General features: G+C 38.2%; 2 protein-coding genes and 1 pseudogene across 13 annotated transcripts in view; 2 read left to right on the top strand and 1 right to left on the bottom strand.

Moving 5' to 3' along the window:
- LOC144634372 (uncharacterized) overlaps nucleotides 1-27500 on the bottom strand; it is a 164047-nt gene that overhangs the window by 98130 nt on the left and 38417 nt on the right. For all 12 annotated transcript variants that reach the window (XM_078493318.1, XM_078493314.1, XM_078493317.1 and 9 more), the window contains 5 exons: nucleotides 21511-21633; nucleotides 19010-19138; nucleotides 18389-18508; nucleotides 17931-17996; nucleotides 12362-12475 (listed from right to left, as the gene is read on the bottom strand). In XM_078493318.1, the coding sequence (XP_078349444.1) occupies nucleotides 12362-12475; nucleotides 17931-17996; nucleotides 18389-18508; nucleotides 19010-19138; nucleotides 21511-21633 (552 nt within the window). The remainder of the gene's footprint in view (nucleotides 1-12361; nucleotides 12476-17930; nucleotides 17997-18388; nucleotides 18509-19009; nucleotides 19139-21510; nucleotides 21634-27500) is intronic.
- Nucleotides 5603-7428, top strand: LOC144634255 (uncharacterized; annotated as a pseudogene).
- Nucleotides 8985-10975, top strand: LOC144634392 (uncharacterized). Its single transcript, XM_078493343.1, has 2 exons — nucleotides 8985-9281; nucleotides 10438-10975. The coding sequence occupies exon 2, from the start codon at nucleotides 10619-10621 to the stop codon at nucleotides 10925-10927; it is 309 nt and encodes a 102-aa protein (XP_078349469.1). The 5' UTR covers nucleotides 8985-9281; nucleotides 10438-10618; the 3' UTR covers nucleotides 10928-10975.

The following is a 27500-nucleotide window of genomic DNA, read 5'->3' as shown; positions in this document are numbered from 1 at the left end:
TGGAAATAACAAAGCCGAGAGAAACGAAAGGAAAATGAGCAAGAAAAAAAATGGAAACGATTTCGCCAAAAAAAAAAAAAAAAAAAAAAAAAACTTTTGGCTTATGCGCAGGCGCCAAAGTACAATTTTGTACATTTTTCAATGGAATCTTCATCAAAATCTTGCTGCATTGTGGAAAAGTGCTTTTTTAAGCAAAGTTAAAGGAAATTCAGGATCGTAGCATCAAAAATTCAGTTTAACGGTAGAAAAAAACCCTGTTTTTGGAGAAATTTAGCACTGAAAGGGTTAAGGCTCAGAAAGTAAAATTTCTCCTTAAATTTAATTGGTAATGAATAATTATGAAAGAGAATTATAAGAAGGCCTCGTAATTCGTTATTCATGAAAAGACCGTTTTTCCGGCACTTTACTTGACCATCTTGCTCAGGACAGATTTTTTGGGAAGCATTTACAAAGTACTGAACAGAACTGCAAGCGGCAACGTTTTAAAATTTTACTTCTTATTCTTTAGCGAAAAGGACATCGCCAGGACGCAAACGACGAGCAAACGACAAATGCAGCTTCCACATTTTACATGCCGCTGATCATACGTACTGCATGTACACAAAATCATCGTCAGAATCGAGTGTGTCGCCTATATAAAGCGCCCAGGCCCCGCGCGGACAGTCAAAAATAGTTCTGCTGCTACGCTAAGGCTTCGCAGCAATGAACATCACAAGGTTAAAAATCCCAACTGGCAGGAGGCAGCTGACCAGGTGGCTATATACAAAGCGTGGTCAAGATTTGAACTCGGGAAAACCGAGAAACAAGTCTAGCTAGTGGCAAGGGCAGGCCTCGAACCGGGACTTCCAGATTACAACACCAGCGCCCTTAACCACCCGGCCACGCTTGCCTCAAAATCTGGGGAGGCAAGCGTGTTAACAAAAGAATAGTATTTGATATGTGAAATATTTTGTTAACCCTATCCAGACCGGGGGGGGGGCGGACGGAACGTGCCCGCGCTGACTTTGAACGCTAATAACTTTTTTAATATTCAACTAAACGCTGCCAAACTTTGCGACTTTATCTACAATTTATCTAGGAATAGCTTAAAATATAAAAATGTTTAAAAAAGATCTAAAAATATAAAACGACACTCTAAATTTTCGATCGCCTTCTGCGGTCTTCTGCAGAGAATGATGGATTTTTTTGCAAGGTTCCCAGAATTCTAATAGGTTGCATTGACGTTATTGCTCGTTGCCCCCCTGGGGAGCAACTAGCGATGCGTAAACCCTTGGGAAGGGCGCTCTTTCGTTTATAGTGTTTTTGTCGAGGAAAGAATGTAAAGATTCCAGAAACAGTCTTTTGTTCCTGCTGCTTACACCTGTTTCAAGAATTTCGGCGTAACTTGGATGTATGTATGTATTAGCGGAATCCCCCCCGGGTCTAAAAAGATCCAAAAAAAAGCCCGGTCTGAATAGGGTTAACAAAAGAATAAGTATTTGATAGGTGGGCCTGTCAGACAGAAACGATAAGTGCCAGTGATGATGATGATAATAATAATAATAATAATAATAATAATAATAATAATAATAATAATAATAATAATAATAATAATGATAATAATAACATTTATAATGCGCAAATTCCATAAAATGTTCAAATGCGCATAACAAGATTAAAAACGGAATAAAAAAGCTAAAAACTAAAATTACAATTAAGAGTAAACTTACAATGAATTTAAAAAGCTAAAAGTACAATTAAAGGTAAACTTACAATAATTTTAAAAAGCTAAAATTACAATTATTAAAAGTAGAATATAATTTAAAAACAACTATGATAAAAATGCACGACGAAAAAGGTGTGTTTTTAGCTTAGCTTTAAAAATACTAACAGTGCTGGCACTTCTTATGTCAAATGGAAGCGCGTTCCAAAGTTTCGGTGCAGCACAGGTAAAAGAACGGTCACCTAGTGTGGCTTTTGATTTAAAACGTGGATAGCTAAGTAAAAGTTTATCGCTAGAATTCCTAAGATTATATTTGGAGGGGAGCCTGAGAGAAATTAGGGATGATACATAAGAAGGCGCTAAAAAATTAAGAATCTTAAAAGTAATTAGAAGTATTTTAAATTCGATTCTGTATCTAATCGGTAACCAGTGCAATTCATAAATAAAAGGCGTTAATAATATATACAATAATTGATAATATATACAAGCGACAATTTTGGTCACGCTTTAATAATTTTCGTGACAACTTCGAGCATTTAGGGCTTTAACGCCTGGCTATTCTTGGCTTGCACGTGACGTCAGAGATGTTTCCATATTTGGGTATCCACCATATTGGTGTTCCACCGCGGGTGAAATTTACATATGTTTATATGCTATCGCTGTTGAATTACTCGACATTTCAATGGATTCTCCGGAAAACGAACGTGTTCCTTCAATAAATGAGCTTTGTAGTACGATTCCAGTATTATCTGAGTATTGCAGAAAACTCGACGACCACGTTAAACGAAGATATTTAGAAAAAATCGCCGAGGTTGGAGTCGATCCGGTCACTATTCCCGATGAGCAGTTTATGGTAAATAAAGGTGACGGGCCTATACGACTCCTACGTTCGTGACATTTGTACCTTTGCCGCTCTATATTAAGTTCGGTCTTTCGACCTTATTTGCTTCTGACTTCTTTTTGAGGGTACTGTTTTTATTTGTAGGCATTATGTATTGAATATAGCCGTAAGATTGTGGCCAAGGAAGTGTCTAGAGGTCACTTCGCTGCGTGGTTTCCATTTTTAGAGTTGAATGACACCTCTAAATCTGTATTCTGCCAAATGTTGTGCTAGTCCAGTTTGTTTTGGCTAAATTCTATTTGCAAGATATGTTTTAGTCCTCAAAACGTTCGCCCGGCCTGGAAGGACAAGATCTGAAATGTTCCGGGAAAATGTAAACTACTTGCATTTTATTGACGCCGGGCCCGGCATTTTAATGCGACGTATTGTCTTATCACGGATAATCTTGGTCCGGCTTCGCCAGAGGTAGAGGCACAGGTAAAAGAACGGTCACCTAGTGTGGCTTTTGATTTAAAACGTGGATAGCTAAGTAAAAGAAAAACTACTTGCATTTTATTGACGCCGGGCCCGGCATTTTAATGCGACGTATTGTCTTATCACGGATAATCTTGGTCCGGCTTCGCCAGAGACTGTTTCAGCTTTACTATGAAAAAGCTGAAAGTTGGTTTCAGAGAGACCTTCTGTATTGTAAAGTCTATGCTTCTTGCATTATTTTGATCGAGTGCTCTGTCTTTTTAGCTCGATGTTTAGGATTTTTTACCTCCCTTGTTCATTGCGTTACGTTGGCACCACATGATTCAAATATAGATTTGAAATCTTTCACGCGCAAGTCTGTTGACTATTTTGCGTTTTGTTTATGCCAGTATATGGTTCAGTTCAGGCAAGACCATGGTTTTGATCCTCCGTGTGGATCTCATCAGTTGCCGGTATTTGGTTTTCTGGCCCTGATTTGTCACAACTCAGTTGTGATCGATACAATCGTATTCCCTTATCTCGACCAGTTTTTCTGGAACAACCCACGATCAGGCATATAGGCATTTTGAGGACGCGAAACTGGAAAAAACTCGACTGAACACTTGTGTTTGTGACTAGCATCCGTCCGCCATATTGGTATTTGGAACACCATCATGGCGGACGGAAGTCACACGTAATCCGGAAGTCACGTGAGTGCAAGCAAAGAATAAAATTTGGCGTGTGAATTCATGCGTAAACATTAATTCACTCTCTGACCTCTCTGGAAGTGCTGCATGCATTTTATTATGTTTATTTTTTCGATGCTTTTAAGAGAAGGTGGCGCTAGATCGGATACGTCCTCAGGATGGATCCATCGTCAATTCCCAGGGTTGCTCTGCACTGGACTCCATCTGGGAAAAGAGCAAGGGGACGACCAAAAGAGACCTGGCGACGGACAGTTGAAAAAGAGATGCGAGAAAGCGAACTCAGCTGGGGAGAGCTGAGAAAGAGTGCAAAGAACAGGCAGCAGTGGCGGAATCTGGTAATGGCCTTATGTACCCAAGGGCACAAAGAGGATTGAGAGAGTGAGTGCGTTCAAGAATCTCCGGATCCGTGCTGTGTTTGTGTTCGCCCGAACAGAATTCAATCTTTAACGCATGATGCTCTAGCTGGCAAACCAGAATACCGAATTGAAATACTGAACTATAAAAATCTACCGAACTGATGTTCTTAGTAAAGGAGAGCACTCAGTTACAGCTCCGCCTTGCTACCTGATTTCACTGACGTTTTAAGACAAAGCCAACGGCTTACAACGGTTACATCATGCGCGTGCCAGAGTTTATCAAAGAACACGCGTGACATGGCGAAAGCGCGTGATCGCTGCGCGAGACGAAATGTCACACTAGCGAATTTCCTGCGTTCTGTTCCCTTAGGGACTGATCAATAAGTAAAGGGGGTGGGCCGGAGCAGAAAGGGGATGGGTCATCAGTTTTTGAGCCCACGAAAAGGGGTGGGTTATGTAGTTTTGATTTAAACGTAGGGGGACGGTCATTCTATTTATTCATTAACTTTAAACTGTTATAGTTCCAAGAAAAGCTGTATTCATCAGTATATAACATTGATAAATTTCTACATGACAGCATTTTTTAATGAATTTCTAGCGGTTTCAGAAGGCCCAAATATAACAATTTCCCGGGGGAGCATGCCCCTTGATCCCCCTAGATGGCTTGTGATCATAACATCAGGTTTGCCTGTCTCTCTTTCACGCTGGGCTTTAAGCTTTTTAATACCAGTAAACTCAAACACTTTGCAAATATAAATGATGGACAGTGATTGTAGTTTCTGTTATCAATTTCTGTATAAAAATATGAACTCTTCAATAGTTGTTTACGAATTAATATTACATACTGTTTCAGTTTTCGCATATGTTTGTGCCTAAATTTTCCCATGGACTTTATACACAAATATGTGGAAAACTTACAAAAAAATAGTATAAGAAGTGATAAATCCATTCTTCTTTGCTGTGTCAAGAAACGGGAAAAGACGTACATGGAACAGCAGTGTTCATCGGGGAAAATGTAGAGTGGCACATGTCGGGAATTTCACTTATAAAACTGATGTCAAATCAAAAACCTCCAACCCCTAACAGATAATGAAGAAATGGTTGGTTCCTTTATTTTTTAGCAAAGGCGGTGTGTCATGTAATTTTTAACCCCCTATCAGGGGTGGGTCAGTCAGTTTTGAGCCAGGAGGAAGGGGTGGATCACAAATTTTTGAGCCACCACTTTTCCAATTGCTCCGGCCCACCCCCTCCTCCCTGGTACTTATTGACCAGTCCCTTAGAGAATGCCATGCCTCAAGAAAGAGCCTCTTTTGGTAGTCCGTCACTGTTGTAAAATGAACTTGGGAGGACACCTCATGTGATTAATTAATGTTAACTTGTGGGTTCCCCTCAGTGGAGTCCCTGACTTTGTTGTGGGATGCCCCACTTCTCACGACCATGCGAGTTGACTGAGTCGGACATTATTTACAGAGTTCATCGTTGAGTTCTCTGTTGAGTTAAGTTTAAGTGAGGCTTAGAGCTATCTTACAACATGGTGTCAGAAGTAAAAACCTTTTAGAGATTGCAAGGAGTTTTATCAGACCTTGGCTGAGTGACAAACCGCGATGGTTAAGCAAGATTTGAGAACTCCTGGTCCTTTGCTGCTCGATGCAAATGCAGCGGACAACTGGAGAAAGTTTTAAATGCAGTTTGAAATTTATTTTGTGGCGAAAAGCAAAGATGACAAAACCGGCAAAAAATTGAAGGTAAACATGTTACTTCACTGTGCTGGACCTGAAGCGATTGAAGAATATAGTCATTTTGTTTACAATGCTAGAGAAGACAAAGAATGTTATGCGGATGTTTGCAGCAAATTTAAGGCGTTTGTTGCTTACTTGTGAATTCGGCGAACTGCGAGATTCGCTAATAAAGAATCGAATTGTGTGAGGTGTATTATCTGATGAGCTGAGAGGGGTACCTGCTAAAGAAACCCGACCTGACCCTACAGAAGGCTCATGATTATTGTCGTACCTTTGAAGCCTCCGAATTACAAACGTTCAAGTTTAGAAGTCCAGCAAGTGCTGGAACAGAGCGTTCATTAGGAATTCAGCCTGTTAGAAAGTCAAAGGAACCTGACAAGACAGCTGCTCGTTCCTGTAAGTTTTGTGGTTAAAAGCAACCTTTTACTCAACCATCTTGTTTTCCCGCATTTTGAAAACAGTGCTTAATGTGTAATTAAGAAGGCCATTTTGCCCAAGTGTGCCCAGGGAATGTCAAAGAGGGTTCGAAAGTTGATTTAGTGCAACAAGAAAGTACTCCTGACCTAGAAACTGTTAACAAGGACGTGCATTTTGGAACTATTGAACTTGGAAGTGTTTCTGATGCCAGGAAATCCAAAAAGAGCCTTATCACTCTTAAAGAGTGCGTAAATGAGAGAACAGGGCAGAAACAGGCAATAGGTGATACAGCTCAAATCACCGATTTCGCCCAAACTTACCATAAATGTTGGGTATGGTGAGCTATTCAGTGTGGCAAAAGATTAGCTCAAAAAATTTTATTCCCTTGGAGTTATGGCACCTTTTGCAAAATTGGCCATTTTTCACTAATTTATGCATATTTAAATAGCTGACTTTGAATGACCAGTTCCACAAGAAAAAAAGACTTTTGAAAACAAAATTCACTGCATTATATTCTGTGGTTATTAGGCTTTAAGTACAATAATTTACTTCAACCGTCCGATTTGATTTCTTCTCCTAAAACGGTCGTTTGGAAGGTACACATTTCATACTGCTGGAAATAGCCTTCAATTAGTGCCAAATATCTCCCATGAGCAACAACTTATATACATTATTCTTACATGGGTAATGAAATCCATCATTGAACTTCACAAAAATGGCACAAAATGTCTGGGGACCAATATATTTTATTCGTACTGAGGAACTAAACACACATGACTTAACGATTTCTCGCTATTTCATCAAAATTCACGGAAACACAGAAGCCATTTATTTACTCAATTTGGCACAAAATTGGTACAAAATAGCAAATCAAGCATAAATATATCGATAAAAATCTAAATATTGGCGAAGAAAAGGCACCTAGGGCATTTTTCGGAGCATTTTCAGAGCCATATAAGCTTCATATAAGCTTGTGATAGCAAATGTAAATACAACAGTGAAAGATTTTCTTCACAAGCTCGCTAGGCACATCAAAGTTAAGAAACAAGAAAGTAATGCTACATACAAGCCACTTATCGACACTTAGATGCTTTCTTCTGAAGATTATGTTCTTCCTTGCTGCACTTCGATCTCACTTGACATGTGTACTGTTGCTTTGAGGCGCACTGATCTCAGCCAATCCATCAAGGTTCATACTTCGTGGAAGGTGTAAACAGGTTGTCATTCAAGTCATTCAAAAAGCTGTTCAAAGTTACTGGAAATAAACAGCCGCTATCCCCCGCCATCTTGGATTTCTAGCTTTGAGCCTACCGTTTCAGTCAGCGGTACGGCCCGTTCACTTGTCATCACGCGCGACCACACGCGTGTTCATAGATATATTTGCTTGTCCTCCACGAATGTTTGTTTTCGTCATAGTAAGTAGATTGCATTTGTTATTTACATGAGAATATTTTCAATTTGTCTTAGCAAAAAATTCCTCCTCTGCAGCTTGATGTGTGTACCGCAATGTGATGCTGAACAAACTCTAGGATGCTTACCATTTGTTGGAGAGAACCCGTTGGACTACTGAAAAATGGAAAGGCTTTTTTCCCAAAATTCGCAAACTAACAGAAATAGATGTCGCTTACCATTTGGAGTTCAGTTTCCTGTTATTTCTTTTCGCTGGTGGGAGACCTGATGCAAAAAAGACTAGAACGCTAGAACTGGAAAACCTTGCAATCCGAACTTTCCGGAAAAATTACTGTTCAGAAAAAGAGTTCCAGAATTTTTCTGCTCAACGATCGGCATGCAGGGCAGCGGTGAACCTAGAACACGTATATGTAACGATGAAATCAAAATGTCAACGTCTCACAGTCACTTCCCAGACATTTGTATTTTTTAATTATTGGTTGTTCAAATTCCCTTCCCCTGGGGAAAAAAGTTATTAATACCTCACATAACGATTATATGCTTTGATCAAATTCCTCTACCTAATGAAGAATGTCCACACTCGCCCCCTCCCTTACCTCCCAAAAAACACATAAACAACAAAACATAATGAGCACACTCGTTTTAACCTGATATAAGATGAAAGAACTGGCTGATTTTTAATGGTTTCCGACATTTCAGAGACTACCCGTATTTATTCGATTAAGCGCCCAACCTCGAATAAGCACCCACCTAGCAGATCGAATGAGCGTCCATCTTGAAGGTAGGAAAAGTTAATTAGCGCCCACAGGTTCTTAACAGGTTCTTAATTTCTAAAATTGATTAAAAATGTTTACTTTTGGAAAAAATATGACATGATTAGTGCTTTATTTTGACATAAACACAATGTGGTATGCAAATTTTATACAAGAATTGAAAAAGGCCGAACACCACCAAAACCTTGAATTTTTCTTCAGAAATTAAGACCCTATTAAAAACCTAATTAGCCTAAATTTGCTTTAATAACCCTTTACGTAGGGACCTGCTTAGGTTATCTAAAAAAACAATAGGTTCTTGCTCGCGGGTTTTTACTCTATTTTTCAGAAACTTTAAATGAACAGTCATATTTTTTAGTTAGAAAAAAAACTTACTTTTGGCTGAAAATCGTGAAAATTTAATAAGCACCCAGCCTCGAATAAGCGCCCACTCTCAAGGTCCAAAAATTTAATAAGCGCTCAGGGCGCTTAATCGAATAAATACATTACTTACTCTAATGAAAACGAACATTCGTGGAGGAAAAGCGAATATATGAACACGCGTGTGGTCGCGCGTGATGACAAGTGAACGGGCCGAACCGCTGACTGAAACGGCAGGCTCAAAGCTAGAAATCCAAGATGGCGGGGGATAGCGGCTATTTATTTCCAGTTAAATTTATATCATGTAAACTGGCTGAGAGAACTGACCCCCCGTGAACTTTGAACAGCTCTTTGAATGACTTTATTGACAACCTGTAGATACCTTTCACGAAGTATGAACCACGATGGATTGGCTGAGTTCAGCGCGCCTCAAAGCAACAGTACACATGTCAAGTGAGATCGAAGTGCAGCAAGGAAGAACAAAATCTTCAGAAGAAAGCATCTAAGTGTCGATAAGTGGCATGTATGTAGCATTACTTTCTTGTTTCTTAACTTTGATGTGCCTAGATGTTGGATTGAGCGAGCTTGTGAAGAAAATCTTTCGCTGTTGTATTTACATTTGCTATCACGACATTGCCGAATTACGAAGCTTATATGGCTTTGAAAATGCTCCGAAAAATGCCCTTGGTGCCTTTTCTTCGCCAATATTTTGATTGTTATCAATAGATTTATGCTTGATTAGCTATTTTGTACCAATTTTGTGCCAAATTGAGTAAATAAATGGCCTCTGTGTTTCGGTGAATTTTGATGAAATAGCAAGAAATCGTTACGTCACGTGTGTTTCGTTCCTCAGTACGAATAAAATATATTGGTCCCCAGACATTTTGTGCCATTTTTGTGAAGTTCAATGATGGATTTCATTACCCATGTAAGAATAATGTATATAAGTTGTTGCTCATGGGAGATATTTGGCACTAATTGAAGGCTATTTCCAGCAGTACGAAATGTGTACCTTCCAAAAGACTGTTTGAGGAGAAGAAATCAAATCAGACGGTTGAAGTAAATTATTGTACTTAAAGCCTAATAACCACAGAATATAATGCAGTGAATTTTATTTTCAAAAGTCTTTTTTTTTGTGGAACTGGTCATTCAAAGTCAGCTATTTAAATATGCATAAATTAGTGAAAAATGGCCAATTTTGCAAAAGGTGCCATAACTCCAAGGAAATAAAATTTTTTGAGCTAATGTTTTGCCACACTGAATAGCTCACCGTACCCAACATCTATGGTAAGTTTGGGCAAAATCGATGATTTGAGCTGTATCACCCGTTGCCTGATCCTTTCATGGATGGACACTTAAGATTGAAGGGCAGAATGTTGAATTCAAAGCAGACACAGGTGCAGAGGCTACCGTCAATCCTTACCATCTATATAAGAAAATCACCACAACACCCCTCCTGTAAATTCAGCAACTATTGAAAGGCTGGCTTGTAACTAAGCCCATTCATCCAAAAGGCTGTGTACGCCTTCAAACTCAATACAAGAATCGTCAAATGAATATTTTGTACCTTGTTGTTGACGGGAACTTTACATCCTTATTGGGATGTGATGCCTGCTTGGATTTAGAAGTCCTTCAGTTTATGAATCTCCAACTGATAGATACACCAGTGCCTAATCCAGCCTTTTCAGATACACCGAGAGCAGGGGAAGACCAGACCATTTTCAAAAACGATCCAATTTTGAGGGAGTACCCTGATTGTTTCAGTGACAAACCTGGTACGCTTCCAAACAAAGTACATCTGGAAGGTGATGCTTCAGTACCCCCAGTTGTTCACCCTCCCAGAAAACAATTCCAGTTGATATGCTGGAGCCAGCAGGAGAGAAACTCAAGGAGATGGAAGAAGATGGTATTATTGTGAAAGAGGATGATCGTACGTCTTGGGTCTCATCAATGCTAGTTATTGACAAAAGAAACGTGAAGGATAAAGGAAAGGACACTCCACTGTCAAAGGATGATGTTCGAATTTTTATTGACCCAAGGGATCTGAACAAGGCACTGAAAAGACCCCATTATCCAATGGTTACCGTAGAAGAGGTTGCGAACCGACTTTTAGGTGCACAGAGTTTCACATCACTTGATGAATGCAGTGGATACTGGCAACTTCCGTAGATGATGAGAGTTCCAAGCTCTTAACTTTTAACACCCCGTGAGGGCGATATCGATTTACAAGACTTCCTTCTGGTATCTCACCAGCGCCTGAAATCTACCAAAGGGAGATGGACAGACTGTGTGAAGGGGTTCCTATTAAAATCATAAAATCAAAATCACGGCTACATGATCGTCCTTCAGAAAGCCGAAGTTTCTCGGCCGAAACGTCTTTTTAAGAGTTTCAAACAAGCGTAGTTTACAACGTTTGATATTAGTCAGCGACAGACAAATATTTCTGTTATGAATATTCCTGACTGCAATTTTAGCGTTTATCGTTTAGTTTAGATTTGCCTCTTACAGTTGTAAAACTATCTTTTATGCCTTTTGTTGTTGAGCGAGCATCAAATAACAAGATTACCTAATCGCTGAGCATTCTCTCTTTAAAATAAAAATGCTTACTCCTTCTGTGTTCAAAGCTAAGAAGTAACCGGTTCCTAGGTAGTGTGGTCAGTACTTCTTCACGTTTCGCTTCAGAGAAGTGAATCAATGTTTCGGCGATAATTTTACTATCGGCCATTGGCCGTGAGCTTATTAAATTGCGAGTTTATGCCTTGTCCTCTTTGCCTTTTTGATAACTCCTCATCTTATACACTTCTCGACAATAAGTTATGTTTGTTGTACTTCTGTACTTTACGTCGTTTTTAAGTTTATTAATTAAAATTGCGTTATAAAGTTTAAATTTTGTCTCACTTTCGTCCGCCATTTTGTTTCTTCAAGATGTATTTTTCACGAGGCTGCCGTAACTGTCCATTATTTTCAATTGCACCGTTTTGCACTGCCAATTACACTTTTTGCACTGGTTTGGACTAACTTGACGTGTTCTTAGCCAGTCAGAATGGATAAATTGTTGCTTGTGGTTTATTAAACCTATAAACAGGCAGCTCGGATTATCACTCACAGTGACTAGAAAACTAGATCTGTTGATATTTTGAAATTGTTCAATGGAACACTGTTAGAGTTCGGCGTCCCCAACTGTGTTGGGGACGCCGGTTGGTAGGTAGTTAGGTAGGTAGTTAGTCACACGTACACATGACCCCTGTTTCCTCTATTCACCTAGGTAAATAAACCCTAGCTAATTTTAACCTAGAAAATTACACTGACGAAATCTTCTTTGCCTGGGGTGGTGTAACCGCAGCTTTAATGTAAATCATTGCTCAAAATTTTGGCTAATTCTGCTAGGCCTCTAGTATTCAGATTATCACTGAAAACTGTCTTGCAGCAAAAAATACTTTGGTTACGCACAACTTTGCACAACCTTGGAGGGACTTTCGCAACCTACATCATAACGCAATATATGTTTATATGGATGTTGAATAACATTGACTATTTGATCATATATTTTTAAATGGGTACCTTTAAATTTATTTATTAGTACATAAAAAACTATAAACCAACCTCTACAATCACCATAATGCAAACCAAATCCATGTAAACAATAAAACCCAAACCCATTCTTATACTCTTTAGGTGTTTCACAGGATGGATTATTGTCCTTGCACTTGTCAATATCTAGGAATCAAAACGCCAAAGCATCATACATAAGTAATATTTTTTCTTATGCTGTGCCGCAGATTACTGACGTCCAGGCAGTCTGTGTTAGTTGTTTACCGTTAATAATACAGGCCAAAAAAGGCACTCTATCATTTAACAAGTCTTCGGTCAACTCCATTCTCTATTTTCCAATTGACCATAATACACTTTGTTTACCCCCCAAATTTTGCGTAAACTATTGTTTTCAAATTCTCTTAGGAGGACTGCATATTTCCAAAACAATAGTTTAAGCAAAATTTGGGGGGCAAACAAAGTGCATTATGGGCAATTGGAAAATACAGAATTGAACATTTGAGCATAAAAGTATTTGAACATAACGGTAAACTAAATAAAAGGAAAACTAAACTAAATAAAGGAAAATGGTATTTCTGTACTTCGACTATTTACAATCAATATGGTCCTTTGGGTTGGAGAACCACCATTTGTAGATTTGTGTGGTATATGTTTGACCAAATTGTATGATTCTAGATTAATTTCAACAATACATTCTTCCTAACGTCCTTCATAGTCTCGTAAGAAGTTCCATATTCCTGCGCTACCAATAAGAGAGGAGACTGGGTAATTGTTGGGCTTGGAAGCACCCAAGAAGTTCAGTGCACTTCTAAAAAGATCAACAAACCAACCCTGGCTGATTTCTTTATGTAATTACCATTTGACACTGAAATAAAGATATACCTATCTTTTTCCTGTCTTCCTTTTGTTAGACTGTTCACTGAGCCCTCTATTTTTTCGCATTTTTTCGTTCGATAAGCACAGGAAAAGAACGGCAAGGAACGCCAACCGATTCCCTCCCTCTTTTTGCGTTGAAAAATAGAGGCTGTGGACAGTCTATCCTTTTAAGTACTGCCGTCATTGTTAGCTAAATAAATTGTAAATTACGTTTACAAGGTTCTGTTTCTAAAAATACGTTTTGAAGTTAAAAATGTACCAGATTATTGTCGTTACTACTTACACTTTTACCTGCTTGTTCTCTTACAAACTGTCTTCAAAACGCACGAAATGCTGTCTAAGATAACCTAATTTTTCAAAATTTCCTGGGGAAGGATACCCAACGTTTTTGCGCCTGCGGCGCTCAGGATTTCCCACGGAAGGTGCTCATACGCACCCCCCCCCCCCCCCCCCCCCCTCCATAAAAAATTCTGGTTACGGGCCTGAGATGAAAAGAAACGCGCTATTCAAAACTCTGCACTGCTTGTCAATAAAAAAAATAAATAGATAAATAAATAAATAAATAAAATATAATAAGCAAAGAGGCGATTTAGCAGGAAAAAAAGATAGAAATCTATTTGGTGGCAGAAAAAATACAGGACTGTTGGTGATATTTTAAAGGCAAGTAGGGCTAGAAAATGGAATGCCAGGGGATGCAAGGGTTTTCTTCGGGTATTTAACCTTCTTAAATGAAATTGTTCAAAAGTTCCCATTTCTTCGGAGTAGTGGTTTTCATATATGTTCTGTTTCATATGCAAGTTTAAGATATCGCCGGAAACCGTCTATGTGGCCGATAGTTTCTTTTGTATGGCAAAGCCAAATAAAATGTCTTGCAAGAAGGCAACAGAAATTTATTTGATAGTGATATTGAGAAGAATCTGGTGTTAAACCCATAGCAACAGTACACTCCAATGAATTATGGTTTGGAATGATTTTGCACTGCGTCTGGTGCCTCACGGCAGAAAGAGCACTTAGAGTCATCTTTAATTCCTATTTTAAACAAGAAATCGTTTGTTGATATTCTTTGGTGCAGAAATTTAAATTGAAACTCTTTCAGTCTGGTGCTTTTTGTGCATATCGAAGCTAGCTGGTACGTCTCTTGCCATTTAATGTCTTCAGCATTCGTGATTTCACAATCATTCATCCATTTTCGCTGGCTTTGGGTTGGAGCAGTTGATTTTTCGGCAACGAGTTTGGAATATGTAATTCGGGTTGCACTTAGTGTTTTCATTAACTTAGTAGAGAAGTTTTCGTTTTCGGGACTATTGTTTACAGAATTACATTTGTGCGTGTTCCAGGTAGACTTGATTGCAGATACCAGGCCGTAATATTGTAAAGGACACGCATTGATATTGTATTTAGTTCTTAGTTCATCTAAAGACAGGAAGTTGTTTAGGTCATCTTTCAAATGTTTCACTTTTTTGATGCCCTTGTTAAGGTATCAGCCACCCTTCAGGACCGTCTGCACGCGGATCGCTTCAGCGCTTTTGTTTTTAATACAAACCCCTACAAACCCCTACAAACCACACATTTTCTGAAAGCTTAATAGTTCCAGATTATGAATTTTTCCTCTAAAAATTACCAAAACTTAAAACAAACGCAAAATTGAGACGTTTTTGCGAAAGTATATGTCTGTGTAAATCAAGCTCCAGGTCCGCAGAAAATAAGCGGAAGAAAACGATAAACATCGCGTTTGCCTCTTAACACCTTTCTCTAAAAAAACCATGTCTCAGATTTTTGACAAGTGCGTTTGTTCTTTTGTAATGCACAGATGAAGTTAGGGGAGACGATTCATCGCCACTTGCTGTTGAAAAATATAAATTATTTAAAAACGAGAAAAGAAATCAAAAATCGCAGACACGGTTTTCGAGAAAATCTGGCAATAAGCTGGCCAAATTTCAGCCGAATCGGTTCAGGGGCTGCCGACTTGGAGTTAAAAACGTACGTTCAACTTGTCGAAATTTTCTTTACGAGAAAAAAAGCAAACTATACTTTTTGCGGAGTCTTAACCATAATGGGATTATAACGCCTGGAACGTCAAGGTTGATGCTTACCAGGAAGGCAAAACATTTACGCGAAACGTGGCGAGATACTTTTGTTTCTGAAATTCTCGCTCCACGTACGGAGCCACATTTTTGTAAAATAATTTTCTCGACATGCTTCGTGTTTGCTTGTGGGCTAATTCATCGAAAGCGGAACAAAGCCGGTAACAAACGGCGATTGCAGCTGCAAGTAAAAGTGAAGCCTCGAAATATCGGTCGTTCAACACAAAAGAAAACAGGCTGGCCGAAATGAGACTAGCTGTTCTATGATCTAGCTGGGTAAGAATAAAGTTGAATTTAAGCCTTTCATATTTTCAGAAAACAAATATCGTCGATTGAAAACCCTAAATGCTTCACAACGCAGACCAGCAGTATCCGCCGTCACTGTCGTTTTATTTAAATATATTTCTATGCGCGCTTTTTTCCATTGAACAGGAGCGCCTCTTCTATTTAGTGTGACCACTTTCTAGATCTTCGACCAGTTCTTCAACGGGAATTTCCGATCAGCTTTCATTTGTTGGTGGGGAAACCGACTGCTTGTTCTTGCAAATTGTTTTTGCTTTAACAATGGAGCTGGGATTTCGTGAGGCGTTGACAGGCCATCTCAACGGGCAATTAATATTATAAACCTTTGCAAAAACTTTATCGCGCCATAACTTCGCGCAGAAATAAGATTTTTTTGTGAAATTTTTTGGAAAGAACGCCCTTGAAGAGCTTTATCTGAACATTACAAAATCCCAAATTATTTAGAAAAACTGTACTTTTTAACGGTGGCTGATACCTTAAACCATTCTTTGTAGAAAATAGGACGGTTATCGATTCTAATTAGCGAGTTATACCATAGGCATTGATCAAGAAATTGTTTCTCAGAGCTTATATTATCTTCAAAATTTGCTTCTGACCAGATTATCAAAACTTCTTTTATAAAGCTGTTTGACGCTTCTGCAGTGCTGGCTGTATCTTTCCTGTTGAGGTTTCTTTTAAGGGCTATTTTTTATCCAAATGTTCCTAGTTCTATGTCAAAGAAAATTTTCCATTTTCCTTGGTTTTCAGTGTCAAGATATTTCTTAATCCAAGTGACTTTCAACGACTTGCTGAAAGACCGAATATCTATGATTTTAAGACCCCCGTGAGGATAGTCATTAATCATCACGTCTCGTTTGATTTTGTCACCTTTTCCATTCCATAGAAATGTATAGAAAAGTTTATTCGCTTCTTTGATTGCATTCACATCTGTAGGTAGCGGGGAAAGCACGTAGACTAGTTGAGAGGCCGCTAGACTTTTCAATACTGTTATTTTACCAATGAGTGTGAGTCTGCGATATTTCCAGAAGTTAAGAACATTCCGAGCTTTAGCTAATCGTTCTTTATAATTTAACATTATGGTTGCTTCAGGGTCAACTGAGATCCATACACCTAATGATTTCACTTTATATTTTGGTCATTTGAAATTTCTTAGGTGCTAAAAATTGTTTTGTAGCCCCATTCTGCAGCCCAGAGATCATTTGATTGTTCGATGCAAAGTACCTCTTGTAGCATATAAATTGAGAATTGTTTTTTTCGTAACCAATTAAACACCTCTCTACATTTCGCGTTATCCCTGAGTCCCCTGACATTTAAAGAGGCTATTGTTAAAGCCATTGGGTTTTAAATACTGGTGTCACCTTCAGGATCCCACAAGCTCTGCCCGTTTTATGGTAATTAAAGCTGAGTCGTCTCAATAAATAAAAAGAAACAGAATAATACAGTTTGAAAAAATAAATCGAAGCGGCCAAAAGAAGTATTGCCAGATGTCTACTACAAACGAGATCATCGAGTTTCACTGACGTTAAGTAAAAGCAAATACAAAAAGCATAGAAAGCAGAGAAAACTTCGTCCGCTAATTGATTAAATAGCATCTTATATTAAAGAGTATGATCGATTGTTTAACTCCTCCAAATTTAATGAATATTGGTGTAATGTAGTTATAAATGTCAGCATTGTTATATGACACCGATCTAATGTTACAAATTTATCCCCAGCCACCTCCTGTTAAAAACACCTCATTTTCTTCCTTTTAAGGAAGAAAATGAGGTGTTTTTGCTTAAAAGCTCCATTTTCACAGCTGGAAACAAGTTGAATATAAAACACTAGGCCCTGAGCTTTGATTTGGTACCAGTGAAACTTTGTTCAGTTGGGGGTACTACGGAAATAGATTTTTGAGGTCCTGGCTCACAGACTAGTCGTTTCTTTCGTATGTTTCGTATTTCCTTTGTTGTATTCCGTCATTTCTGCCGTTCTCAGTGTAATATATTTTCTTATTTATGTCCTAGAAACCACCGGTAAACATGTCAAGTTTCACGTTGTTAAGAATAAATTAAGTTTCACCCAACGACAATTATTAACAATTATCTATATAAATAGCTTTGAACAAAAAGGATCAAACGCTTTTACAAACTATTCTAAAAATAGGATGGATGGATGGATGGATGGATGGATGGATGGATGGATGGATGGATGGATGGATGGATGGATGGATGGATGGATGGATGGATGGATGGATGGATGGATGGATGGATGGATGACATAAAAAATACATAAAATTACATAACAATTTACAATGCTAAAACAAAATTGGACTAAAGCTAAAAAGCAAGATATGTTTACATTTTATATTTGCTTACCACAACCAGATTCCCCCATGGTTAGGCATTTCAGGTATTCTTTTTTCGGCCCCGGAATTTGAATAGCTGATGACAAAAAATAGCCACTGAATGCTTATACATAAACATAAAGTACTGAGGGGTTAAGAATTGCAATTTGTAACATCAGTTTTTCCAAGATTTCCCTAGTTTTCCTATTATCTCAAAATCATTTTTTTCTGAGTTTCATTAACGTTTAAAAACTACAAACAAGCCCAAGCCGTCTATTAAATGTACACATCTGCTTTGCCTGTTTCATATCATTCACGCTGCCGAGGCCCTTCCCCCACCCCCTCTACAAAAGTTTAAAAATTCATTTCTTTTCATTAGCACTCACAGCTTTTACAACCCTTTTATAAGTGTAGCATGAAACATTAAGTTGAAAAAAACAACATAACAACTAAAAACACAAGACAGGTAGATATCCTGTATTTGCTTACGACAGCTTGATTCATCGCTTTCATCAAGGCAGTCATCAAGGCCATTACAAATCCTTCTTTGTGAGATGCACCTCTTTTTGTCCTTGCACAGCCATTGACCTTCAGGGCAACTTGATAGAGCTGATGATGGGAATTATTGAACAACCATTTTGAAACTGAATGTATACATTTTTATACACACACAAAAAAGTTAATTTATTGAAGAATTGTCACTTGTGAAAAACAGGAGGAATACTTAAAACAAATGGCAACAACGAGAAGAGGGTTTCGTAGTATCAACTTGTTACTTTGTTTGACATGCATTCTATGTTTTCAAGAGCTTTTAAATATACAGCTTTCTCTTTCACGTTGATAACAGTGTTTGATAACCTCAATACCCTGGAGAACAACTTTATCTGAATTCCGATGATATATAAAACTGCAAACAGGCTTATCCCTTCTAATAAGCATGTCTGCTTTGTGTGTTCCATGTCTGATCACATTGCCCCCCGGCCCCCCGCAAAAGTTTAAACATTCGTTTATCTCTTTAGCACCAGCAGCTTCTACAACTAACTCAGAAGTGTAGTATGAAACACCGCGCTAAAATCTACAACAAGACGAGCATATTGTTTATTTGCTTACGACAGCTTGACTCATCACTTTTGTCATCGCAATTTGGATAGCCATCACAAGTGCGAAACCAAATAATGCATCTGCTTCTGTCCTTGCACGGCCAGTCGCTCTCCTGGCATTTCAATGGGGGAATGTTAGCTGATGAAAGAAAAATAATTTAGACACTGGATGCATGCATTTTCATTCACACAAAGTACTTAACTTATTATATCTGATGAAGAATTGTAATTTCTGAAATATAATTATGAGTGATAAAAAGAAAGAAGGGGAAGCCTCGAGCCCTGCTGTCCATACTGCCGGAGCTAATCCTACTTTCTGTAGCATTAATCAGCTTGAAATAATTATACTCCCCCTGAAGAATGGGATGCTAGTCCATCGTAGGCTACCTCCTCCCCCCTCCACCCCCCCAGTATTAAGTCGTCCGTACCCATTTATGCACCTGGGTAGTGACAGGCACTATGAGAGTAAAGTGTTTTGCCCAAGAACACAACACAGAGACCCCGGCCAAGTCCCGGAACCGGACCGCTCGATCAGGGTTTCGGCGCACTAACCATAAGGCCACGGCGCCTCCCCTTATAAAAGAAGACAGAAGGGTTTCTAAATGCAAACGGTAACGACGAGTAATGGGTTTCGTGTACTATTGTTGGTTTTCACGTGACGTCATCAAAATTGGAAAATCCAGAATATCGAGTGTCCTGACCTTTTACCCTTCATTGGCTATTAGACGTCCTCGACATAAATCTTATTGAAGGGTTTTCAGCTCAATAGCATCCGCCGTCATTAAGATATAACATTTTGAATTTCGGAGTTTTGCGCCACACAACATCAGACTGGCAGCCTGAAGGCTGTCACGTATAGTTAAAATAATGCCTTATCCTGTGATTTTTAACGATCTGAACAATTGAGGTTTTACAAGAAGTGTTTATGTAAGTGTGACGTATTCACGAAGGTGAACTGACCGCTTTTTATAGCAGAAGTGAATGCCAGATGTTTTCATTGATTTCCGGCGGCCATCTTTGTGCTCCTTTTACACGGACTCCAGCATGGAATTTCCATACTGTACTCTCTAAAATTTCGTGAAACATTTTAACGGATAACTGAAGTAGGGAATACCGTACAGACCTGAGACTTAGATACGTAGACAATCTAGTTATTTTCTACAACCTTGACTCAATAGCTTTGGATTGGTTTTTTGCAGCGCGTGACAGTGAAAACCAGCAATAAGCATTCTTTTTGAAATTTTGCACTATAATAGATGCCATCATTCAAGATTTTAAGGCAATTATTATGAATGACCGTCCTTACACAGCAATTGTTTTTGCATGGCTCCCACTTTGAAGCCAATTGTTTTAGCCCGCTCTCCCTCAAATCCCCCCTCCTCCCACAAAAAAGGAAAAGAAAGGAACGGTCTCAAAGTAAAGCCATAAAATTCGACGAAAACTGTGGTAGGTTTTGTTTTTAACATATAAAGATAAAGGGTGTTTGCACCATTTACCAGAATAAAGCCGTTGGAATGACCGTTGAAAAATATTACATTTCAGCAAACCGAGAAAAGAGATGGCGCTTACCATTTATAATTCAGTTCTGGTTATTACCTTTTTCCTAGACAGAAGATTGTAAACAGGGGCGCCGTTTAACAAATGGTAAACAATTTTCCGAAAATTCGTGAAATTTCACAACAACCGGTCGAACAACCGAACGATGTGGACCACCTTGTCAGGTGGAAACTTTCCGTAGTGTCTGGACTGTTCCATTTAACTTCCACCAGCGGCGTCCCTAGGATTCTTCAATAGGAATACATTGTGTACCCAGGGTACTTAGCAGATTGTCATGTCGACATTCACGCTGTTTTTTACTTTAATTGACATTTTTTCGGATGAGCATTGAGCGAGGGGGGAGTAACAAGCCTATAAAAATAGCTGCATAAATGGAGTATCTAGCACTGGAAATAAAAGTTTACAATATGTCGATTCTTCAGACTTGTGTGCGGTACTTAAAAATATCTCTCAGAAAGGGGAGGGTCACAGGCACCCCAGGACCCCTTACGGCTTTTTCCACCAAAATGTCCGGGTAATATGGCCGTGGTGGTAAGCACCCTAAAACACACTCGCTACTCAGGCTTGCGTCATAGCTTATTTACATCTAATCTTTATTTCACTGAACGTCACATTATTTTCACCTTAATTGTACTTCACCCAACAAATTAAGCAGACAAACAGTCCAGTGTTAGCGGGTTGGTCTTATTTTCTCGTGCATTCTAATGTTTTAGTTCTACTGGAGACAGCATTCGAGTCTTAGCCGGCAAAAGAATTTTAATTGATAGCCGTAAAAAAATTGTAAAAACTGTATAAAACTACAAACAAGCCCGATACAGTCTAATGTACATGTTTGCTTTGCGTGTTCCGTATTACACACTGCCCCTCTCCTCCCCGCGAAAATTTAATCATTCAAACCCTACGCTAAACAAATTAACTAAAAACAAGATATGTTTATATCCTTTATTTGCTTACCACAGTTAGATTCATCACTTTTGTCAGCGCAATCAGCATACCCATTACAAAGCCTTGTTTGTAAAATGCACCTCATCTTGTCCTTGCACATCCATTCATGTTCCATGCATGTTGTTGGGGGAGCTGATGATAGGAAATATAGCAAAAAATAATTCGACACTGAGTGCATGCTTTTCATTCAAATAAATTACTGACTTGGAGGATTGTAATTTCTCAAATGTAATAATGAGTGAAATGGAAAAGGATTTCTTAATGCAAATACTAGCGACGAGTACAGGGATCTAATTTAACTTTGTTATCAACTCGTTTATTTTCGTTCATTTTTTTGTTCTTTCAAACGGAAATACCACCGGCAGCTATCATTCCTTAACAAATTTCGTTAAAGGGACTTTGTCATGGCTGAGTGAAGTTTATTTTATAAGTTTTGCCAAATACTCGCTATCACACTTACTTTTTGAAAAGAAAATACTTCTCTCGATCTAAATGACAAAACTATAGCTTTTGTCTCCCGGACAATATAATTTAGGGTTACAAGCAAACGAGAATAACTTTGAAAACTGTTCAGCCCAACAACATTTCAAAAACCCATATCGCAATCCGTTTCCATCTTCGCCACTTTTGGCCATCCGTACCTTTTTAACTTATTCGTAGAATAATTTATTGTGTGTGGTGGCATTTGTGGAAATTAAATTGCGTGCCACTACATATACCGGTAATGCACATAGTACAGAGGAAACACTTTTGAAACCACGCGAAGAAAGAAAACCCATTGAATGTTCGTGGGACCATGTGTTTAAAATAAGCTGGGTTGGGTATGAGTGTGGCAATTGTTTTTAAGGGGGCTTTATTCAAGACACTTGTATGGTAATGCCATTTCATCTACTCACTCTCTTTTCTTCTAGAAAAAAATTTAAAATCTGCACTCACTTTTTTGCGATATTTATTGGTACAAACAGTGATATTGTAATCAATAATCAAGCATCGTGATGTCACATATGACGTCACGTGGTTATAATTGAAACACTAGAATGAACGAAATCATGTTTTTAGTTCCAATACGTTCTAAATTTGCGTTTGAAATGCGATTCGTTCACGTTAAAAGAATGCACGCAGCTTTTTAGCCTTCCCCAAAAATCCAAGATGGTGGCCAAAAGAAGCGTATGGGGGGCAAATTTAAAATTCGATTTAATAAGTGAAAGCTACCGTTCCAACCTTGCTATCATACATTTTTATGATGCTCAATAGTCAAAGATTAAAATAAGACAAGTTTCGTTTGTTCCCCACAAGTGAGCCATAAATCCAAATTTTCGGATCTCAGCTGATGGACTAGTACTGGATACTCCGATTTCAAAGTTGCACGCCACATGTAAATAATTATATCATACATGTATATACGAGTCGAAAACATTAATTCAAAGAACTGCTCTTGCAAGCTTCAATTCGTCCAAAAAAACCTGCATAAAAACTAACTCACCCTATGAGGAAATATTTCGAATTTATTTTATTTCAAAAACACAGCCGTAAAAGCCGATCTTCGAAGCTTAATTATTAACAACAATTAGTGAAGAGATTAGAATATCCATAATGGTACACAAACGTACAAACAAACACACGCATAAAGTTGAATGCCTGTGCTTTCCCATGCCTGCCGCACAGTTAAGGTCATTGCCCTGAAATAGAACTGAACACAATTTTTTAACCAAACTTCGCCTACTGGTTTATTACGTTAAGGGAACTTAAATTTTGAAATAAAAAAGGGGGGTCACCAGACTCGTTTAGTAGCAGGAAGACCTTGTATATTTCATATAATTCCTTTAAAATTCCTCTACGAGAACTAGCAAAGTACACGTTATTAGCGATAATTTATTTTTCAAACACAAGAATTGATCTGTTTTCATTTTACAGAAAGAATTTGATCACTACACCCAAAATATGAGAAAAAATTGATAGGTCACCAGACTCGTTTACGAGAAAGCGACACTTTACTTCTCTCGCGGGCTAAGCCACATAGAAAAAGCCGCCATTTTGTTTATGTGCGTGCGCTATAACCCTACGAAATCTTTCCCAAAACTCGACAACTGAACGCCGCCATCTTGAAGCTGGTAATGTATGCGTGACGACAAAGAGCTCAGCCTGATGTTTGGCGGGAAAATTTATATACTCGAAACTTCTTATTTCTTTGAAGTGGCTTTCGTTTCTCAAAATGCCTGTTTGTGCAGCTCCATTTTGCTCAAACAGAGTTCCAAGAATTACAAAAAACAAGGAGTTCCAACTATTAAAATTTTACCGCCAAACTTCGGGCTGAGCTCTTTGACGTCACGCATACATTACCAGCTCCAAGATGGCGGCGTTCAGTTGTCGAGTTCAGTTGTCGGCGTTCAGTTGGGAAAGATTTCGTAGGGTCTTAGCGAATTTCTGGAATTTCTGGCTAAATCGAACATTATCGAAACAGCTCCAAATTGCGCATGCAGGTTTCTTTCCGTGTGCTAAACACTGTCCTGCGTTTCATTTCGCTGGTCTTTCGTTCGTTTTCGAAAAATAACATATGCAAAAGACAAGGTTTTTTGCTGGCGGCGTCTTTAGGACTTTGTTCTTTTTTTACAAACGATAAACAAAGGAAACCTTTTGTTCCTCAAAACAATGAAACCAGCTAAAGTTTTGGGATTACAGGCCTAGCCCAAACCCCTAAGCTTAACCCTAGCGAAAAAATCTTAACCCTAACCCCAAGGGTTAGGGTTAAGGTTTGACGCTAGGGTTTCATTTCAAATTTAGGGTTAAAAAGCTAAACCCAAGTTTAAGGGTTAGGGTTAGGGTTAGCGTTTCAAGCGGCTAGCTTTCACTGCAGTCTGCTTGCGGTTAGCTGCTTTATGTTGTTTCGGGCAAAACTATTTTAATCTGTTACCGTTAGCTGTAATTTAAGGTGAAAGTGAAATAAAGACTGATTGTTGATTGAATACGTTTGCTCGTGTTGTCACATTATACTTATAGTTTTGCTTTCAGTTAAGTGCCGCCGGCTTGCTCTCACTTCTATCTCCACTCCTTACATCATCACACATCTACAAAATCCCGCGAAAACAAGATAAACTTCTGAGGTTTTCGTTCGCACGAATCGATAGATTGATTGATGAATATTTAATGAGGCACAGACCAAAGTCTAAAAGCACTTCGCTTCTCGGCAACTTTGTCGCTGCAGCAACCAAGGGGACACTGCAAAACTCACGCTGACATAGTTCCCGACAAGAGATCTGTCGTCCGGGATGTAAAAACAGCGTTGCACAAACCAACTTTGCTGACCGCCCGCAATTGATTTGCTCCAAGGTGGTAGCAGCGAGAGACTGGGACTCGCTATTCTATTGTGACGTCTTAAGTTACATGTTAGGGATTCAAGTACAGAGAACAAAAATGGCGCATTTCTTGAGAAAATAAACTACTCAGTGGTTCGTTTGAGTGCAAGTGCGCCCACTTGGCGGTTGAAGGACATCATTAAGTCTGAAAACCCGTAAGTCTCACAGCATTTCTCGAAGAAATAAGAGATGTTCGGCCTTTGTTTTGTACAATAGTGCTTTTTAGCGCTCAAGAGAAATGTTGTTCGACAAAGGCCGGCGGAGCCAAGTGGTAAATAAAGGCCTTCATTTATTTTCTTTACGCCAATAAAAAGTTAACACAAAGATACGTTATTCACCAAACTAAAGCAAAATTCATTTCCGGTTGCCAAATTTTTTTGCATAACCGTCTTTGTGGGGAAAGGCTCAAGTTTGTCGCCTTTTTCATACCTAACTAGGGGATTTTAAGAGGCTGTCTTTCTTAAAAACACTCACTCAAATTCGCGTCAAACAATAATTTTGCCTGAAACTCTGGCAACTGAAAGACTTTACCAAGGCTAAAACTAAAACAGATTTGGTTTGATTCAAAATGATTTTCTGGCCGCGTTAGAAGCCATTAAATATTTTGCCCTTTCGGGCCCGCGCAACGTCTGAAAAATTAGAAAAATAGGCATTTTTCGAGCCGCTGTGAAATATTTTATTCGCATCGAACACCAACAATTTTTTTTATCAATTTGCTCATAAACATTTCTAATTTTCTAAGAAGGTAGCAACTTTTCCCTCGATTTATCTGGAAATGCGAAATCAAGGATATAATAAACATTTTTTATCAGCACATGTGCGAGTAATGACGAATTTATTTTTTTACGCGAATTTTGAGTGGGTGTTTTTAAGAAAGACGGCCTCTTAAGTGTTTATTGATCTTACGAGCTCAACACGAAATTGAGAAACAATAGCCATTGTTTTTTCGGTTTAATGATTGGCCAAAAACCAAAATCTCCTAGCAACGGTAAAACAATATGAGAAGAGACACAATAAACAGGTCCGCTTTCACAGGGCTGAAAAAATATTAAAAACATGATATTGTTCCATTTAACACTTACTCGGAAACGTTATTTGAAAGGAATAAAAAATGCATCAAATTGGTTGCGATGAAAGGTTACTTGAATTATTTTGATAGCAGAAATTTACGCTGAGCTGAGTCCTTGCAATTGTACGCACTTAAATTATACTTTTAGTTTTATGTGCTTTCAGTGCTTTCTGATAAGTCTGTTATTCGGCGAAAATGAAGAAATACGGAATAAAAAAATTCATGACAAAAATTTTAATTTCTAAAGCAGAGTTTCTGGAACCAACCTTTATTGTCAATACTTTTGTCAGTCTGTGAAGTTTGTAAATTGTTAAGTTTTTGTGTAGTCTTTTACTTTCGCGATGAATGACTCTGGCCACAATTTGTTATATGTCATAGAACTTTAAAATCGTTGAACACATTTTGTACCATGACAGTTTACCTTTCTTCTTTCCTTTCTTATGATTTTTAAAGCTTTAAGAGAACTTTAAAACGTTTTTGACGCGTCGATCCGTGGTTTTGTGTGTGGAGCTGAACTTGTGTTTTATTCTTTCAGCCGCTGTGATTGGTTTGCCGTGTCATCCGATGAACTTGATGAGAATAAGACATTTGATCACGAAATATAAAAAAAGACTGTTTCATAGAAGCAAAAATATTGCTTAATTAACACTCAAGCACCGCTTGGCTTACGTGAAACCAGACGCGAAGAAAGTGCTGGCGTTATTGCTGAAATGCAACATCCGAAAGAGATCCACAAAGAAAACTGTCAAGTTTCTCAATGGTGCAAATTTCAAATTTTCAACACGGGGAAATAATTAACGTCGTTTGAACGTAATAAACAATATAATTGTGGTGGTGGTGGAGGAGGAGTAGTAGAAAGAATTTTACAAACATTTTTTGCCTGGGACTTAGTTTTTAATGGTCACATATACAGTTTCTAAATATCGTTTTATTATAAAGCCCATACCGTACCTATTTTCAAGAAGCTTAACTTGTTTAAATTTCAAGATATTCATTTAATGCACTTGGATCAGTTTATGTTCTCGTTTAAGAACGCTATTCTCCCTCGAAAATTTGAGAATATATTCACAATCAACAACGAAATCCATCGTTACAACACAAGGCATGCAAACTCCTTTCGTCTACCATTATGTAGAACAAATATCCGACAATATTATCCGTATTCTCTCAAGATCCGAAATTTTTTAATTCTCTTTCACCTGAAATTTCGGGCTCTTCATCACTGGCATCTTTTAAAAGAAAACTAAAAACATATATTATTGATAACTATTAACTCTGTCTTCGATTAAGTCTTGTAATTATTTACCTGAATCAGTCATCTGTTTTTTCTTGTGAGGGAGCCTTTGTCTTCTATCTTTAATTATCTTATATTATATTGTAGTTTTGTATATTCATTATTATCTTGTGTATTGATTTGTATTAATTTTTTTCATAATTCTATTTTTTCTTTGTGTGGCAAAAATAAAAAAAATCGAGAATCCTACGACAGGACCAAAAATTGTCCAATTTCGTCAAAAAGACCGTTTTGGTGAACTATTTTGAACATATTGATTAAAAGTTCCAGCGACTTTAAATTT

The sequence above is a fragment of the Oculina patagonica genome, chromosome 13 (assembly GCF_052425735.1).
Source record: "Oculina patagonica isolate OP01 chromosome 13, crgOcupat, whole genome shotgun sequence".
Taxonomy (NCBI): Eukaryota; Metazoa; Cnidaria; class Anthozoa; order Scleractinia; family Oculinidae; genus Oculina; species Oculina patagonica.
The sequence above is the reverse complement of the archived record's forward strand: the minus strand, read 5'-3'. Positions and strand labels throughout refer to the sequence as shown.